The 16,445-nt window shown below is 49.8% G+C and overlaps 1 protein-coding gene across 10 annotated transcripts in view; it reads left to right on the forward strand.

The window, feature by feature from the left end:
* Window positions 1-16,445, forward strand: part of ZFAT (zinc finger and AT-hook domain containing) — a 282,959-nt gene that overhangs the window by 203,726 nt on the left and 62,788 nt on the right. For 8 of the 10 annotated variants that reach the window (XR_008292503.1, XM_053208115.1, XM_053208119.1 and 5 more), the window contains one exon: window positions 8,490-8,578. Coding sequence is in view for 9 of the 10 variants with exons in the window: in XM_053208115.1 (XP_053064090.1) it covers window positions 8,490-8,578 (89 nt within the window). In the remaining variant the exon portion in view is untranslated. Of the gene's footprint in view, window positions 1-8,489; window positions 8,579-9,098; window positions 16,383-16,445 lie in introns of those variants that run through there. The other 2 variants (XM_053208117.1, XM_053208118.1) reach the window with 2 other exon arrangements.

Consider the following 16,445-nt stretch of genomic DNA (forward strand, 5'->3'; position numbering starts at 1 on the left):
CTCCAAATGCCAGGAGACAGAGGGCATGGTCTTATTTTCACCCGATGGTTTAGATTTTTCTCCCACTCCACCTCTCCCTGGTTTTCTGTAGAGCTCTATTTAAAGCGACTAAGCAGCTGGAGCCATCCTCAGGGAAGCCCGTCAAACAGACGAGGGTGGAGTAAGAGACAAAGGAAGCTGACAGGTGCTGTGCCTGTATTCTTTTCCTTTTTTTTTTTTTTTAAGCGTATTTTTCCAGTCTTACTGAGACGTAACTGACATGTAACACTGTATCGGTTTAAGGCGTACAACACGGATTTGGCGTGTTGTGTATATTGTGAAACGATTACCGCAGTAGTTCAGTTAATGTCGATCACATCACTTAGTTTTTTTGTTAGGATTCTTATTTTATTGGATGTATTTAACACACAGCCTTGTGTAAAATTAAGGTGTTCAGAGAGTTTGCTACATGGCTGTGATGTGTTGCCATTGTCGCAGTGTTTATCACATTGCATCATTAAGTACAGTATTGTTTCTGTATCCGTCCTCTTGTGCATTAGCTCGCTGTGGCTTATTTAATCCTCACTGCAGGTTTGAACCCTTCAGCAACATCAGTCTCTATCCCCCTCTTCCCCTGCTAACCACCATTTTACTCTGTTTTTTTTTTCTTTCAAGTTTGACAGCTTTAGATTCCTCATAGAAGTGCAGACGGTGCTTGCCTTTGTCCGTCTGACTTAGCTCACTTAGCATAATGCCCTCAGGGTCCGTCCATGTTGAAAGTGGCAAGATATTCTCCTTTCTTGCGGCTGAATAATATCCTGTTGTTTGTGTGTACCCCATCTTTATTATCCACTCACCCGTTGATCGCATTTGGCCTGTCTGTGCCTTGACTGCTGTGAATAATGCTCTGATGACCCAGATAGCTCTTGGAAATCCTGCTCATTCTTCCGGGTGTGTACGTTGGCTGCTAGATTGTAGATGGTTTAATAGAGCCATCTTTAATTTCTTGAGGAGCCTCCATGTTGTTTTCCATAGTGGTTGAACCAATTTATATTCCCACCAACAGGACACCAGCATGCCCTTTCCCCCATACCCTCACCAGTGTGTTTTCTTTTTTTAACGTTTATTTATTTTTGAGACAGAGAGAGACAGAGCATGAACGGGGGAGGGGCAGAGAGAGAGGGAGACCCAGAATCGGAAGCAGGCTCCAGGCTCTGAGCCGTCAGCCCAGAGCCCGACGCGGGGCTCGAACTCACGGACCGCGAGATCGTGACCTGAGCTGAAGTCGGCCGCTTCACCGACTGCGCCACCCAGGCACCCCCTCGCCAGTGTGTTTTCTAGGTGCTGGTCACCTGGCGGGGGCGACATCCATCCTGGAGTGAGCCCCCCGCCCCAGCTGTCAGCAAGTGCGGGGTAACCGCTGCTCCCCTCTGCTTGGGAGAGCCTCCTACTTGAGCACGGGGTGCACAGCCAGGCAGCCGTTCCACCGGCTGTCCTGCCCTCTGTCTTGCACGTTCATCTTTCCCCCACAGCAGAAAGGACTTCAGCCGGAGGGCACTCCCGGATCCCTTGGGGCGGGGGGGATCTCGCTTGGTCTAACACAAGGCGAGAAAGGATTTCTGTTCCTTCCTTCCCCCTCCCTCCCGCTAAATCCTGTCCCCTCTGTCCTGACATGACACGCTGGGTAAGGCCTGAGTAAAGGGCAGTTCCCAGGATCACCGGACACCAGACCCTGTGCTTTCCTTTACTGTCCGGTGGCACTTGAGTTCTGTCCACGTCCTGTCACCAGGCCCAGCCAGCGCCCCCCAGGTCGGTGGTCAGCTGTGTTCCGTCAGCCAGTCGGCCGTGGCTTGCCGGCTGAGGAGCTCGTGTTAGGAGACTCCTAACGGAAACCCAGAGGGCTGAACAGAAGCAGTGCAGGTGACGTTTGTATCCCTACTCTCCCATCTCTGAAGGGGGGTGGTACCAGATCGCACCTTCTGAGGGAAATGGGAGCCGGTGGTAAAACGTCGTGCTTCCAGAGCGAGCTGCGGGGCGGGGTCTGCAGAGGAAACCTCCCGCCAGCCCGGCGCTCACAAAGATGCCGAACCGAAGGTCACAGGGGTGAGTCGTGCTGACGGTGTCTTTTTTCTTACCCCCTGCAGCGGCCGCCAGCATCATCCACAGACGGTCCTGCTGCCCTCAGACTTCATCTTTGAGCCGCCCGACACATCTTTTCTCTCTTTCTTGACCTCATCTGGTGCCCGTTCCCAAGTCCCTCCTGGGGGAAGTACCCTATTTTGTTCTTGTTGTGGTGCTTTTTTCTCCCCCCTTAACTTTTTAAAACTAAGGTACGATACCCGTGCACAAAAGCGCGTGCTTTGTAAGGGTACGGCACACGGGGCTATTGCAGGCGGCTCGGCCAAGTGACCACATCCCAGGATAAGACCCAGGACGTCGCCAGTCCCTCAGAAGGCCTCTGCCCTCCCCCGCGGCCATCCCCTGCTTCGTCCTCAAGTAGCAACCGGCCGCACTTGTAACTCTGTGCTGGATCTGGCCGGTCCTTGAACGTTGTGTGAACTAGTTCATTTAATACGTGCGCTTTCGTGTCTGGCTTCTTCCCTTCCACATTATTTGTGAGGTTCATCTGGGTTGTTGGGATTTCGACCTTCAACATCTGGGCCTCTGGGTCAAATAGGAAGGAACTGCTGTGTAGCCGAGATTCTAAATTCCGTGGACTGTAACTTGGCCCCTGCGGCTTCCCCCTTTCCGCTGTGGTATTTGTTCTTGTCAGGAAGCCGGGCCAGCCCTCCTCCCGAGTGTTTCTCCAGAAGGTGGTAGGACTCCGCTTTCTTGTGCCCTCCTCGTTGACAGGACTTGGCTCAGAATGACTTTTGACTGTTTACAGAAGTTAAATGCCGCCTCAGCAGACGAGAAGTGGCCTGGGATGATTCGCCAAATTAGGCCACTGCCTTTTTCAGCCCAGCAGGGCCCGGGTGATGTTTTAAAAGACAGCGAACTCTCTAGCACTTCAGGTTTGGAACCGCTGATGCCGTAAAGGTTCCGCGTCGAAAGGTCTGTCTTCTGAAATCGTGTGTCATAGTTGATGGCCTTTCAGAGATGGCTGCTAATTCATCCGAAAGGCTCTTCCGTTGTACAGCAGACATGAAAACAACAGCCCCAAAGATCTAGCCCTTTCCTGCACGTGTGCTCAGAATTCAGTCCCCTCATAAATAAATGACTCTTTTAAAAATTCTTTTCCGATCATTTCTCACATTCTTATGGAACGTAGTTGGTACAGTATAAACACCGTGCTTATGGCTTTAAAATTAATAATTGTAATTATTGTTTGTGGCTGCAGAGTCCACGAATGGCACAGTGAGGGGGTGTGTGATGTCCCAGGAAGGTGGTGGGTGATCCGTGAGCGGCATAACCAGTCCCTTGTTTTTGGACGGGGCAGCATCTTCTGTTTTCTCCCCACTAGAACTTAGGTGGCAAGAAACCCGTTCTCGCACGTGAACTTTTCCTTCTTTTGACCTAATTCCTTAAGACTCATTTCTGGGAACGGGATGGCTGTTGTGTCTCGGGTGTTTTAATGCTGCATCACGCTGCCCACTTAATGCTTTCAAAGCATTGTGCCAGAAATAAGGCAGTGTTCTGGCTCAGCCCTCTCAGGCTAGTTCCCCATGTTGTTGGAAATGGTCCGTTTCTTGGATTAATGTGTGTCAGATCTTACCATGTTACTGTAATTTTCAATTATTTGGTAACCCAGAATTGAACAGGTAAATTGGAGGATTAAATGGACGGACTCAGCTGATCTGCAGGAAGCATTTAGAACGTTGGCTGGTTCGTGGTGCTAGATGTAGGTGTTTGATATTAGTGGGCCTTCTTTTGATAAATGAAATGAAGTAATCCTCTCTTGATGAATTGTTTGCTCACGTCGTGTTTTCATCTGTTTGCTTTCTGGAGTCTTGGCATTTTAGATTCCTGCATTCACTGATTTCATTCGACAGCCACGTTTGTTGGGACTCTACCGGTTGCACTCGAGGTCGCTGAAGCAGGAAAGGGGACTTTGTTATAATGGTACCAAGGGATCTTGTAGAGACTGAGGTCTCTGCGTGTTTGGTGACTTCTTCCCAGAACTGACTTCACCTCCTCCTCATGTGGTTTGGTCCGCCTCATCTTCCTGGCTTAGCTTGACTGTCACTTCCTCACAGAAGCCTGTTTTCATTCCGTTCCGTTCCATTTCGTGGTGTCTGTTGTGGGGAGAGAGGGAGCATGGCTGAGCTGACACCCTGTTGGAGCTTTGTTGTAACTCGCTGCTGGCCCTACAGCCAGGCTGTGCTCACTGCCACACCGTCCCTGTCCTCAAAGTACCCACAACCGGCGAGGGGGCCGGCAGACCAGCCAGACCAGCCAGAGAAGGTTCGATGAGCCACTGGGATGCAGCAGTGGACGATACAAGAACAACGGACAGAAGCTGAAAGGTTCCACTGTCATGAAGCCACGTGAATAAACGAGATACGGCGTAGCACGATCGAGATGTGAAAATAGCAGCCCAGTGCCTGAGTCCGTCCTCGGAGCGGGCAGGGGTTACCTCCCCATGCTTCTAATGAAGCCACCGAGTGGCAGAGAAGAAAGAGCCCAGGGTCACACAGGGCGAGCTGGGCAGAGCCAGAAAGAATGTTCTTGCCTTCCACTGACCCTTCTTGGGCACCCCTTTCTAACGGGCCACCATCCTGTGCCATGGCCTTTATGGTGCAGACGTGTCCATTGCTGTTACAAATTCTGTTCCTTTTGGGGAATCTGTGCCCTGCCCACATTAGCTGAAAGATTGTTATGTGGCTCTAAATGGGGTCCTTGGGATCCAAATCCGGGCTGGGAGATGACTCCTGTCTGCTCCCAGGATGGACTCGGACGCTGGGTGGCAAACGCCTGAAAAGCCGCCCCGACGAGATGAGTCTGAGGGTCCACGCAGGCGGCCGGCAGCAGGCCCTGCCCCACCTCGGCCGCTCAGGACGGCCGTTCCAGAGCGACTCTGGTCCTATCACTTTGGCCTCACTGGCGTTCTCTGGGACAATCCGGGGATAGGTCTGATAACCCGGCAAGTTGCTCAGATTCTCGATCCCAGTTCTTCGTCCCGGAGAGAGGTTAGCACTGCCTGCCTCCCCAGGTTTTGGGGTGCCCGGCTGAGATCACAGACATCAAGTCCCAGCACAGCTGCTGATGGACAGTAGCCCAGTGGGTAGAGCTTGCCAGTACTCGTGGGAAGAACGGATTAACGTCTTACGCAAGCAACCTCTTTCTTTCTGTGTCATCAGTCTTTTCTTTTCCTGGGCTGTGGTGTGAGCCCGAGACAGCCGTCTCACCGCCGGCCCTTCGAGGTCACTCTAGCCTCGGGTAAATACTACGTTTTCCGGCCGACTCTCTCTGCAGCTCTCAGGAGTATCTTGACCGAAAACAAGATAGTCTCAAAGCATTGCTCTTTTATGATTAGTCATGGACCTACACTGCATTATTTTAATTAGGCAGCAAAAGATTATGTCAAGTGCTCTCCCAGGCCTGTGGATCGGGGTGTGAGGGACTGCTGAAACACTCGTCGTAACTGCTTCCCAGACTCCGAGACTTCTGTAGGGCTGGCCTGAGGAGCCACCTTCTTCCTTGTCTCTCACAGAGCCCTGGGAGTATATCCATAAAAGGCTGACTCTTGATCCCAAGTGAGGTGATTATTCCATTTATTCATTGCAGAGCATCTTTTTAGCACTTAATCTTTTACTCTTGGAGCCAAGCGTATTGGTAATGAGTGAAAATATTTATCACTTTGGAGAATGGCTGTATCATCTTTCCTCCCGCTTCTGTGGCAGTGGGGAACCCGGCACCATTTTGCTCAGGCTGCCTGAGCACAATAATGATGCATTTATGTGAGTCACGCGTCCGCATGGAAGGATGTGTGGCTGAGGTTCTATCCAAGGTGTGTAGAAATGGGCGTCTCTGTGTTTGAAAAAAAGATGAATTTATATTTAAGAACAGGTAGCCATTGGTCTCTGATTATGACTTGTCTGCCTTTCATGTGGCAAGGTTTTCCCCACACTGAAGACTTGCAACATTAGCAGAATCTAGAATTTGAGGTGCGTTCCCCTGGAATGAGGTTGTAATTATATTCACCTGTTTATAGTATTGTTTCCTTTTGCCGTTTCTGCCGTGTTGCTCACGTAAGATACACAAAATTTCCTTTTTGTTCCTTGTCCAGTTCAGTTCAGTAAAACACACAGAATATGTTTGCTGTGTGCCGTGCACTCAGGCCCTGGGGGTGCCGGGATGGAGAAGACACGGTCCCTGGGGGCAGCCAAGGCAGCCCAGGCTTGTGGCCAGGCAGTGGTGATGCTCAGAGTCGGGCACGGACAGGAGCATGTGGATGTGGAGAGGGGGTGGGGGAGAAGGAGGCGGGGAGCTCACTCCTAGCCCCGTTGCCAGAGATGTTGTTCAACTTGAGTTGTGAGTTACAGTGGAGAATGGCCAGATGCCGAGAGGCAGTGCACCCCAGGCACGGAAATCGTTAGCAAAGGCTCGGCAGAACATTGCCAGAACAGAAAGACTTCCTAACATGCAGGGTGGAAGTCAGAGAGAAGGGTCAGGTCCGGGAAGTTAGTTCAGTTCTGTGGGGTCTTCTGGGCCGCGGTCTGAAACTGCAAATTTGTTCTGGCTGTTGGAGTCATTGGTGGGTATGCAGGAAGGGCTGTGGGAGAGCTTATTTGCGAGATCATCTGGATGGATGACGGACGGAGGGAGGAGGAGGAAGGCTGGGTAGGTGGGGGGACGAGCGGTTAATTGATGGATAGATGGATGGGTGGATGACGGATGGGAGAGTTGCCTGAAGGCAAGGACACCGGGTTAGAGGCTTTTCCCTTGTTCAGGGAAGAAATGAGGAGGGCCTCCACCAGTGTGGAGGTATCGCAACCGAGAAATAGGAATATTTAGGAGGTGAGATTAGGGCTGAAAAACTGAGGTGAGCGCAGCTGGGGTCACGGAGATGTTGCGGAAGGCTACCAGGTCTCTGACTTAGTGATCGGTGTGGGGGTGGGGTGACGGCGAGGAACTACGGGGGCTGGAGATGGGACCCAGTCGATGGGGAAGAGAATATGTCCAATTTAGCACCTTTGGGTCAGCTAAGCAGTAGTCCGGCAGACAGTTGGATACTCAGGTCTCAAGATCGGGGAAGGGTCGAAGACGCAGAAGAATGAAGAAGAGTCAGAGTGGAAGGTACAGATTTTGGCATTAAAGGTTTGCAGAAGTCCACAGGGGAAGGTTATACGCAGAGACGCTTGTAGCAGGAGAAGAGTGGAGCGTGGGCCAGAGCGTTGTTGTGGAATGCGGGTGTGTAAAAGGCGTGGTTGGGAGAGAATGCCTCCCGACACCGAGGGTGCTGGCCTGTTAGCAGAGTCCAGTCCGATGGGCTGAGACCCGCCACTGGCTGGGCATCTCGGGTTTTCCTTGGTGAGAACGGCTTTCCGGTGACTGGTGCCGTGAGTCATTTTCACTTGGTTTGAGAGAGCATCGGACGGGAGGCTGCAGGCTGCAGGGGGAGGGAACCCTCGCCCGGCTCGTCTGAGAAGGAGAGAAGCACTGGGCCCCTGGGAGGGGCCAGTGGCTCTGTGCTACCACGTGGCGTGGCGTGGCTGTGCTCCTGGCTCCCCGATGGGCTCGTGCCCTTAGAAACCGCTGGGTGAGCAACTGACCGCTACCAGAAGGAGGTCAGGTTTATATTGGGTCGTGCGTCTGTGCCACTGTTTTTACTTCTGCTAACCAGGGGTAAAAAAAGGTAGTGTGCCCGTATATCCATTCATTTGTCTTCACAAATAAATTGTGGGCTGGTTCATCCCAGTAACGAATGCCTGCGTAGCGCCCAAAGAGCAGTGTTTTCTGCTTCTGTGCAGTTTCTTTCTAGCATCCCCCCAGACCTGCCTTTCATGTCCCCACCAAGGTAGGGGTTCCAGACACACGTCTTGCTGCCTTGCTCAGGGGCTCTGCATTCTCCTGGCTCTTGGGGACGGTGCGACGCTCTCGGTCACGTGCCACAGGCCCTCGGTGCTCCGGCCCCACAGCCTCTCCGGGGCCAGCGCTTGCCCCACCGTAGACCTTGTGCTTTAGGTCCTGGAAGGAAGACCCAGCTATTCCGGTGCCCTGGGCACCCAGGGTCCCCCCACCTCTGTGCTCGCCGTGTGCACCTCTTTTCTCTAGTCGGCCGGACACACCTTAGACACCTTACCCTCCCTTTAGGAGCCTGCTCAGATGTCGTTGCTTGTGGGGTTCCCCACCCCAGGCACGGCCGGCTGTTTTTCTCCCTCCACGGCCAGCCCCTTTGTGTTGCCACTTGTGTGGACAGAGTGTGCTGTGCTGCCTCGTGTCTGTGCTCGTGCAGGCTGTCCCCCCGGAGGTTCTGGACTACCCACACAGCAAGGGGCATCCTCGCGCATCTGGTTCCGTGCCTGGCCCTTGACGCACTCGTTCACCTTGTCCTCCCTTGTTTCCAGGGAAGCAGTTCAAGTGCACGGTGTGTGACTACACGGCAGCCCAGAAGCCCCAGCTGCTGCGGCACATGGAACAGCACGCCTCCTTCAAGGTGAGAGGACTCGGCACGTGGGGCCTGTGCTCACGCTGCGAGTACGTCGCGTGGCAGAGTGGAGAAGTCACTCTTTGGGGGTTCCCCTCGCTCCCGGGCCCCCGTAGCTCGTACACATGGAGCCTGGGGCAGAACTCGTGTCGTGGTGTGCCCCCCCCCCCCCCTTCCAGAAGTGTGGCATTTCTGTGCCCCTTGGAGACCAGGTCCAGGGAGGGACCGCGTGTGACGCTGCAAAGGCCGGGGAAGAGGCCTGCTCTCACGGTGGGGACCCAAAGCACTTTAGAGGAGAGGATGTGAGCTGTAAGGAGGGCTGCTTCAGGTCCTGACTGGCCTCCGGTGTGTCCCCGGCACAGCAGGTGTGACGATGCCCCCCCCCGGAGAGCTAGACTTGGTGTCCGTGCGGTGCCCGGCGGGTCGCCGCGGCTCTGGAGCTCGTGGCGCTCGTGCTCGTTTCATAGCTGTAGCTGATCTCTCTTTAACGTACCCGCTGATTTCCACCTTGCCGCTGCTCGTGCCGCAGTTACGGCCACAAGAACCGCGGTCCGGTGAACTTGTCCCATAGAGACTTCTGCTCAGCACTGGCAACTCAACCTGAAAACCGCTGCCGCTCCTGCGTGTACGCATGGTGATGGAAAACAGGGCGCCCTGAAATGTTTGTGGAGACCGTGCACCCCGAAACCCGGAGAATGTAGCACGTGGGAGGGGCTGTGGGCCGCCACACCGGCAGGCTGCGTTTACTGAGCCTCCACTGTATGCCTACGCTCTGCATCAGCTCGCACCTCCCCGACAGAGGACACTATCATCCCTGTTTGATAGAACCCCAGAGAAGGTACGCGATCACCTGTCAGGCTTGTCTGCCGTGCCCATACCTACAGATGTCAGTCACTGTTGTCATACTGACCTACCTGTGTCGTGACTGCTCTGAGGGGACGAGGACCCGCCCCCTCCCCCTCCCTTTCACTGGCAAACTCTTCTGATGCTCAGAACAGTCCTGCGAGAGAGGAGTTCTCAGGATCTTGCCTCATTTAGTTAAGAAACCCAGTGGCTCAGGGGGGTTACGGGCTTTTGTGCATTAAACATCCAGGAAGTGAAGGAGCCAGAACTTGCACTTGGCCTCTGAGTCCAAGGCATGGGGTTCTCCCACCGTGTCTTCTCAGTAATTCTCTTCGGTGGGGGGGGGCACACAGGAAACCGTGAGGGCCCCGCACCTGTAGCCTGCCTAGCTACTCTACTGTGGCCTCAGTGGACCTGTGTTTCACAGGCAGGACTGGCACGTCAACTTGTGGGGGTGGCAGGAGGTTCATGAGCGTCCTGCGGATTTTGAACAGGATTAAAGTGAAGAGTGTTATCTCAGGCTTCACAGCCGCAGATGTGTTTCTCTGGGGGACCCTGGGCTGTCGTAGACAGCGCAGTTTGGGTGCTGGGAACAGATCTCTGGGGTGGCCCTCGCTCTGGAGACAAGAAAGTTGGACCAGGCAAGGTTATTTACCGTCCTCACTCTCCCAGGATTGGAACCAGATTTTTCATTTGTTCCTTGGTTCTCAGTGCGGAACCTTTTCCCTCACCAAGCAGGTGCAGCTGGACGGTCTCTCTGCCCCGGAATCCTCACTGCTTTCTTTCTCAGCTTTGTAGCGTCTTTGGCTTGTGTGCAGAGCAAGTGGACTTGAGGATCGTTTGAGCTCAGGTGTCCCTTCCTATGTCGTTCTCAACTGTGTCCGGCTGTCACACAGCTACCATGCGCTGCTGGGACCTCGGGAGTCACGGGGCCAAGCTGGCCTTGGGGTCAACTCCGGTTCCTCCGGGCTTCCTGGGGCTTCAGGTGCCCTGCCCCCGCTGGAGCGAGAACCGCTCAGACCTTGGCCTCTCTCCTCCTCCGGGCTGGGTTCTCTGGTGTTTCTCACGAGACTGGGACTGACAAAGCAAAACGAAGCTGGTTCCCGCCAGCCACCCTTATTCACGCTGACAGGTTATCACCCTTCCCTTTGGTCGCTATCATAGTTTTCTGTCATTGCTCTAACCAACACCTCCAACTTGGCAGCCAAACACTACCGGGCATTATCGTGCAGTTCCGAATTCCAGCACGGGTCTCACCGAACGGCCAGGTGACGGCAGGGCCGCGTTCTTCCGGGAGGCTCTCAGAGAAAATCCGTCCCCGTGCCTTTTCTGGCTTCTGGAGGCCACCTGCACTCCTCGGCTCCTGGCCTCAGCCCTCCATCTTGAAAGCCAGCAACACAGCATCCCACCTCTGCTCTGACTCTCTTCTGCCTCCCTTCCGCCTTTCACCTGTGAGGACCTTTCACCTGTGGGTCCACGTGGATGGCCCAGGAGAAGGTCTATATCTTAAGGTCAGATGATTAACAGCCTCAGCCCTACCTGTGGTCTTAACTTCTCTTTGTCATGCAAGCTTCCAGACATCAGGACTTGGACATCTTTGCGGAGGCATTATTCCCCCTGCTGTATCCCGCCCCGCCCTGCTCTGTTTTCTTCCTTTCGCATCTGCTCCCTGGCAGATTTCTATCAAAATCCAAAAATACACAGTCTGTGTGGTCGCACCCTCCCTCTGCCTTACCAGTGGCAAACATTACTAAGAAATCAGGCCCCTCTGTTTTATCAGTCCTCGATGGGGCCTCAAAGCCTTTGTGCAGACACTACTAATCTATTGCAGTTGACTTTCAAAAGGAAACCAGTTTGGTTTTCTAGATCTAGATGTATAATTTGCAATATATAATTTGTGTCACGAAACACTGTAATAAGGGCAAACTCTTGTATTGCCTTTTAAAATTGCATGTTGTTATTTATTTATTTTAAGAATAATATGTGTTCACTAAATAAGATTTGGAAAGTGCTTTTCGTTCCCTTTCTTTGTAGAATTTTTGGATATATTAATTTTTTTAGACGTAATTGAGGTCTTACTGTAAATGAGCATTTTTGGGTGGAGATTAAAACATCAGCTTTGCCGCCGATGAAGCTCTATCAGAGAATGCAGCTTAAATGAGTGGCCAGATGGTTTGCTAAGAATACTTTGCGTTTGAGTTAGAATAGCCTCCCAGTCGAAGGCAGGGCTGGAGAGCCTGCCTGATTAGGACATTATAAATATTGCCTTTTTTAAATTATCACTTCATAGGCATTTTCCCATTTTATGAAAATATACTTACTGTAAAACTACTTTTAACGGCTGCTTAAGGATGAGTGCCACAGTTTAATTACCCATTCCCCTTGTAACTGGACAGTTTGGTTGTTTCCAGTTTTTGCCGTTAAAAGTAACTCCACGATGGACGTCTTCATGCCGAAAGCATTTCCAGGTCAGCGTGATATCGAAAGGACTGTAAAACATGGCACGAAGCCCATCAGACCACTGAGAATTCATAGGCAGCCAGGGTGTTACGTGTGCTTCTTGCAGCTGTAATTAAAATGCATTCCCAGGGGTGGAACCGGCACGGTCAGTCCTAAGCACTTGCCCAGGAAGACGCCTGGACTGGGGTGGGGCTGCCACGGAGCCAGGGGCCTCCAAACAGAATGGGCTCGTTCCCTCCCTCTAGCTGCTCAACTCTTTGCTTCCTTGCAAATAAGTAAGCCAGCATGCTGCCCAGGAAGGCGATGCGATCACGGGCTGGACTCCCCTCGTTCAGTTTTCTCTCTCTCCGTTGGGCTGTGTGAGCCCACAACTCTGTTGAGAGAAATATTCTCAATGATGGGGCTAGGTGACCCAGTGGTGATCTCCTTACACGTGATAACAAGTGACTTTATTTCATTTAAAAAGTTTTATTTAAAATTATTTATTTATTTACTTTTAATTTTATTTTAGAGAGCGAGTAGGGGAGAGGGGCAGAGGGAGAGAGAGACAGAGAGAGATAGAGACACAGAGAGGGAGACAGAGAGAGAGAGAGAGAGAGAGGGAGGGAGGGAGGGAGAGAGAGGGAGGAGAGACAGGAGACGGAGGAGGAAGGAAATGGTTAGATGAGTGTCAGAGGAAAGGCAGGCTGGGGCTTGCATCACAACCCTGTATAAAAATGGTGCCACAAATCCACTATTTTAGCTGGTTTGGGGTCACTCTTCCCTCCCTGGCTTGTTTGCTATCCTAGTTGACTCACCCATTCATTCTAGGAAATTATTCCTGATTTTTCTCAGTGCACTTGTTAGCTATCAAAGCCAGAGAATGGTTCTTGAAGGTAGTATTTTTCCAAACCCAAGAAGGAAAATATTGATTGAGCACCTGGAGTTCTTTTTTTAATTTTTTTTTTTTAATGTTTATTTATTTTTGAGAGACAGAGAGTGACAAAGAATGAGCAGGGGAGGGACACAGAGAGAGGGAGACACAGAATCCGAAGCAGGCTCCAGGCTCTGAGCTGTCACCACAGAGCCCGACACGGTGCTTGAACCCAGGAACTGTGAGATCATGACCTGAGCTGAAGTTGGACGCCCAACCGACTGAGCCACCCAGGTGCCCCTAGCACCTGGAGTTCTAATGATAATTGGCTTTATAATGTTTGTCTTACTTGTATCAGTGATTGTCTCATATTAAAAATAAACTGCTCCAGGAAGCCCAGTTGAAAAGTAGGTAAAGAGAACAGGTCAAATAGCTCTTGGGTATGTGATAAGGTGTCTAACATCACTGATAATAAAAAAAAATAATAATAAAGTGAAAGCGTACTAAGATACCATCGATTTGCTTATCAGATGAGTATACATTCCCGGGTTTGATAGCGGAGTCTGTTGGTAAGGCCGTGAGGAGAGAGCCTTTCTCATGCCTTGCCATTGGGGCTGTAAAGGGTCCCAGCTGCAGGTGGCGTAAGCTGTTGGCTTGCCTCTTGTAAGAAGTGATCTGATCTTACGGATGCACTTGCTGACGTCCCGAAATGATGACTACGTGGTATTATTCATTGAAGATAAGTGAAATGTTTGTGGATAGAGTAAGACTTAAATAAACAGGGGGCACATCCAAACAACAGAATGCTGCACAGCTACAAAAACAGTATAAGGAGGCCCTTGACTTCCTTCCCTGGAAAGATATTATATAACAAAGTAGAAAAAGCAAGCTTTAGAACGACATAGTAATGCTGCCTTTGAGGTAAGAAAGGGCAAAAATGTATTTGTATTTATTTATGTCTACCTTAAAGCTTCTTAAGGCTTATGCACAAAATAAAGAAACTGTGTGGTTGGGTAGGGAGGGCTGGGACTGGGTAGATGGGAGGCCAAGTCTCGAGGTGAGACTTTTCCCTGTGTGTAACGTTTGAACTGGGTGAACTGAATGTTTTGCCTGTTCAGTAAATTTAAGTAAGAAGCAAACCTTTAAATAAAAATGATCTTTTAGAAACGACCCAATGTCAAAGCAGAATGGTAACCCTGCTCGTCACCCTCACATTGTCTTGGGAAGGCGGTGACAGATTGCTCTTTGGTAGTGCATTGAGATTCTGTTTTGGTCTTGAAAATCTCCAAGAGCACTGAGGTATTGCAGAAAAACCCAGGATTTAGAACCAGACAGACTCAGGTTCAAATCCTGGCTGTGCCACTTACAGTCTGTTTAATTTAACTTCTCTGTCTAATTCTGTTGTCTTAAAAATGCTGACGGTAATATCTTTCCCTGGTGTTGGAGATGCTAAAAGTGATACTGTTTTATGAGTAGTGGGTATGGTGCATGGTGGATGATGAAATGTTGGATCTTTTCCCCTTCCCTGTCTTTAAAAATGACCCCAGTTTCTAAAAAAAAAACTATAAGCCAAACAACAACAATAACAAAACCCAGCCTGATCTTGGTTTATTTTCCTTTTAGTGAGCTTAAATTTATGCTTGCAAGTCATTTATTCTAAACATTTTCTAGGTATTATGTTTTCTTCAAATGTATCTTTGGATGTTGATGTTATTTTATTTCCATTGTTGTTATTTGTGGCTTTGGAGTGGCAGAGAAGGATTAAAATCTTGATGGCCGCTACTTACTAACTAGATGACCTCTCGGGATTTTGATCCCTTGCCTTCTAGGGCCACTGCCTCCTTATTTGGAAAATGGGAACAGTGATGTCATTATTTCAAAGGCTACTTTCAGAAGGAGGGGTTGATTTGAAGGAGGAGACCAGAATGGCTGTGTCCTTATGGCTTGGGGCAGACCTGGCCCATCAGCCCTGTGCTGGCCAGCACGAGGTGGGCGGGTGTTGCTGGAGGATCTCAGGCTTGCTCTTTTGTAAACGGGCCACTTCTGGCCTCTGGCCACCTTTCCCACCACATTAGTTCTTTACTCCGTATCATGACCACCTTGAGACCTTGACAAATGTGCAGATAACGGTTTCCCAAGCCCAGCAGATAGTCTCACTGAGCCTGGAGGCCAGCAGGCATCCTCGAATGCAGTACATTTTCATGGGGTTGTGGTGCAGGGGGTCCGTGGACCATAATCCACCAGCCACCTCGCTGGCTTTTCAACTCGGAAGCAAACGTCCTGTCTGAATCTGCGTATTTAAAGTGTGTTCCTGTAAATAGCGTATAGCTGGATCTTGGTTTGTGCCTGTGTGTGTGTGTGTGTGTGTGTGTGTGTGTGTGTGCGCGCGCGTGCGCACGACTAGTCTGACAATTCCTGCCCTTTCGTTGGAGTGCTTAGTCCATTTACATTTAATGTAAGTTTTGACATATCTCACTTGAAAAGTGCCATCTTGGTATTTAGCTACAATTTATTTTCTTTTAAGCGGCTGCTAAACACATCATATTATGCATCTATATTGTAATACATTCTAGCTAGCTCCAGATACACTATTTCATGAACAGTGTAAGAAGCATGCAACACTGTAATTCGTATCATTTCCCTCCTACCTTTTGTGCTCTGGTGGTCATGTATGTTACTCCTACTTGTTATAAATTCCATACAGCTTTATCATTCTTTGCTTTATACAGTTATATTGAAAATATATATGTGGAAATATAATTTTAAAAATGTCTTATATTTCCTTATATATTTAGTTTTCTAGTGTTCTTTTAAATTTTTTAATGTTTTTATTTATTTTTGAGGAAGGGGAAGGCAAGGGGAGAGAGAGAGAGGGAGACACAGAATTTGAAGCAGGCTCCAGGTTCTGAGCTGTCAGCACCGAGCCTGACGCAGGGCTCAAACTCATGAACCGTGAGATCATGACCTGAGCTGAAGTCAGACGCTCAACCGACTGAGCCACTCAGGCGCCCCTGGTGTTCTTTATTTTTTTTATATATTTTCTTGCAGGCCTAGACTTCCATCTGATAAACTTTCCTTTAGTTTGGAGAACTTCTAGCATTTGTTATATGCTTTTTTGATGGAGTTAAATGATCTCAGCTTTTGTCTGTTTAGAAAATCTTCGTGTTCATTTTTGAAGAATATTTTGATGACTGTAGATTTGTAGGGGGACATCACTCTAAAGATGTTGTTCTATTATGTTTTGTCCTTCGCTATTTCTAATCCTTAGCATTTCTCCCCATATTTAATGGGCACTTTTTTCTCTGGTTTTAAGACTTTCCTCTCTTCCTTTGGTTTTCTTCATATTAACATCAGTAAGTTTAGGTATGGCTTCCTAGTGTTTACTTTGCTTGGGTTTGTTGAGGTTTGGATCTTGTGGATCGATATGGTTCATCAGTTTCAGACCATTCTCTTCTCAGCCATTATCTCTTTATTATTACCTCCTATTTGTTTTCCCTCCTCCAGGATGATAAGACATCATGTATTAACCTGTTAGATATGTCACAGCATTCAAATGATCTCTCTCTCTCTTTAAATCTTCTTTTTGTGTTTCAGTTTATATGATTTCTTTCAGTCTTCTTCTTCTTCTTCTTCTTCTTCTTCTTTTTTTTTTTTTTTAATTTTTTTTAACGTTTATTTATTTTTGAGACAGAGAGAGACAGAGCATGAACAGGGGAGGGG

Source organism: Acinonyx jubatus, chromosome F2, assembly GCF_027475565.1.
Source record: "Acinonyx jubatus isolate Ajub_Pintada_27869175 chromosome F2, VMU_Ajub_asm_v1.0, whole genome shotgun sequence".
Lineage (NCBI taxonomy): Eukaryota > Metazoa > Chordata > Mammalia > Carnivora > Felidae > Acinonyx > Acinonyx jubatus.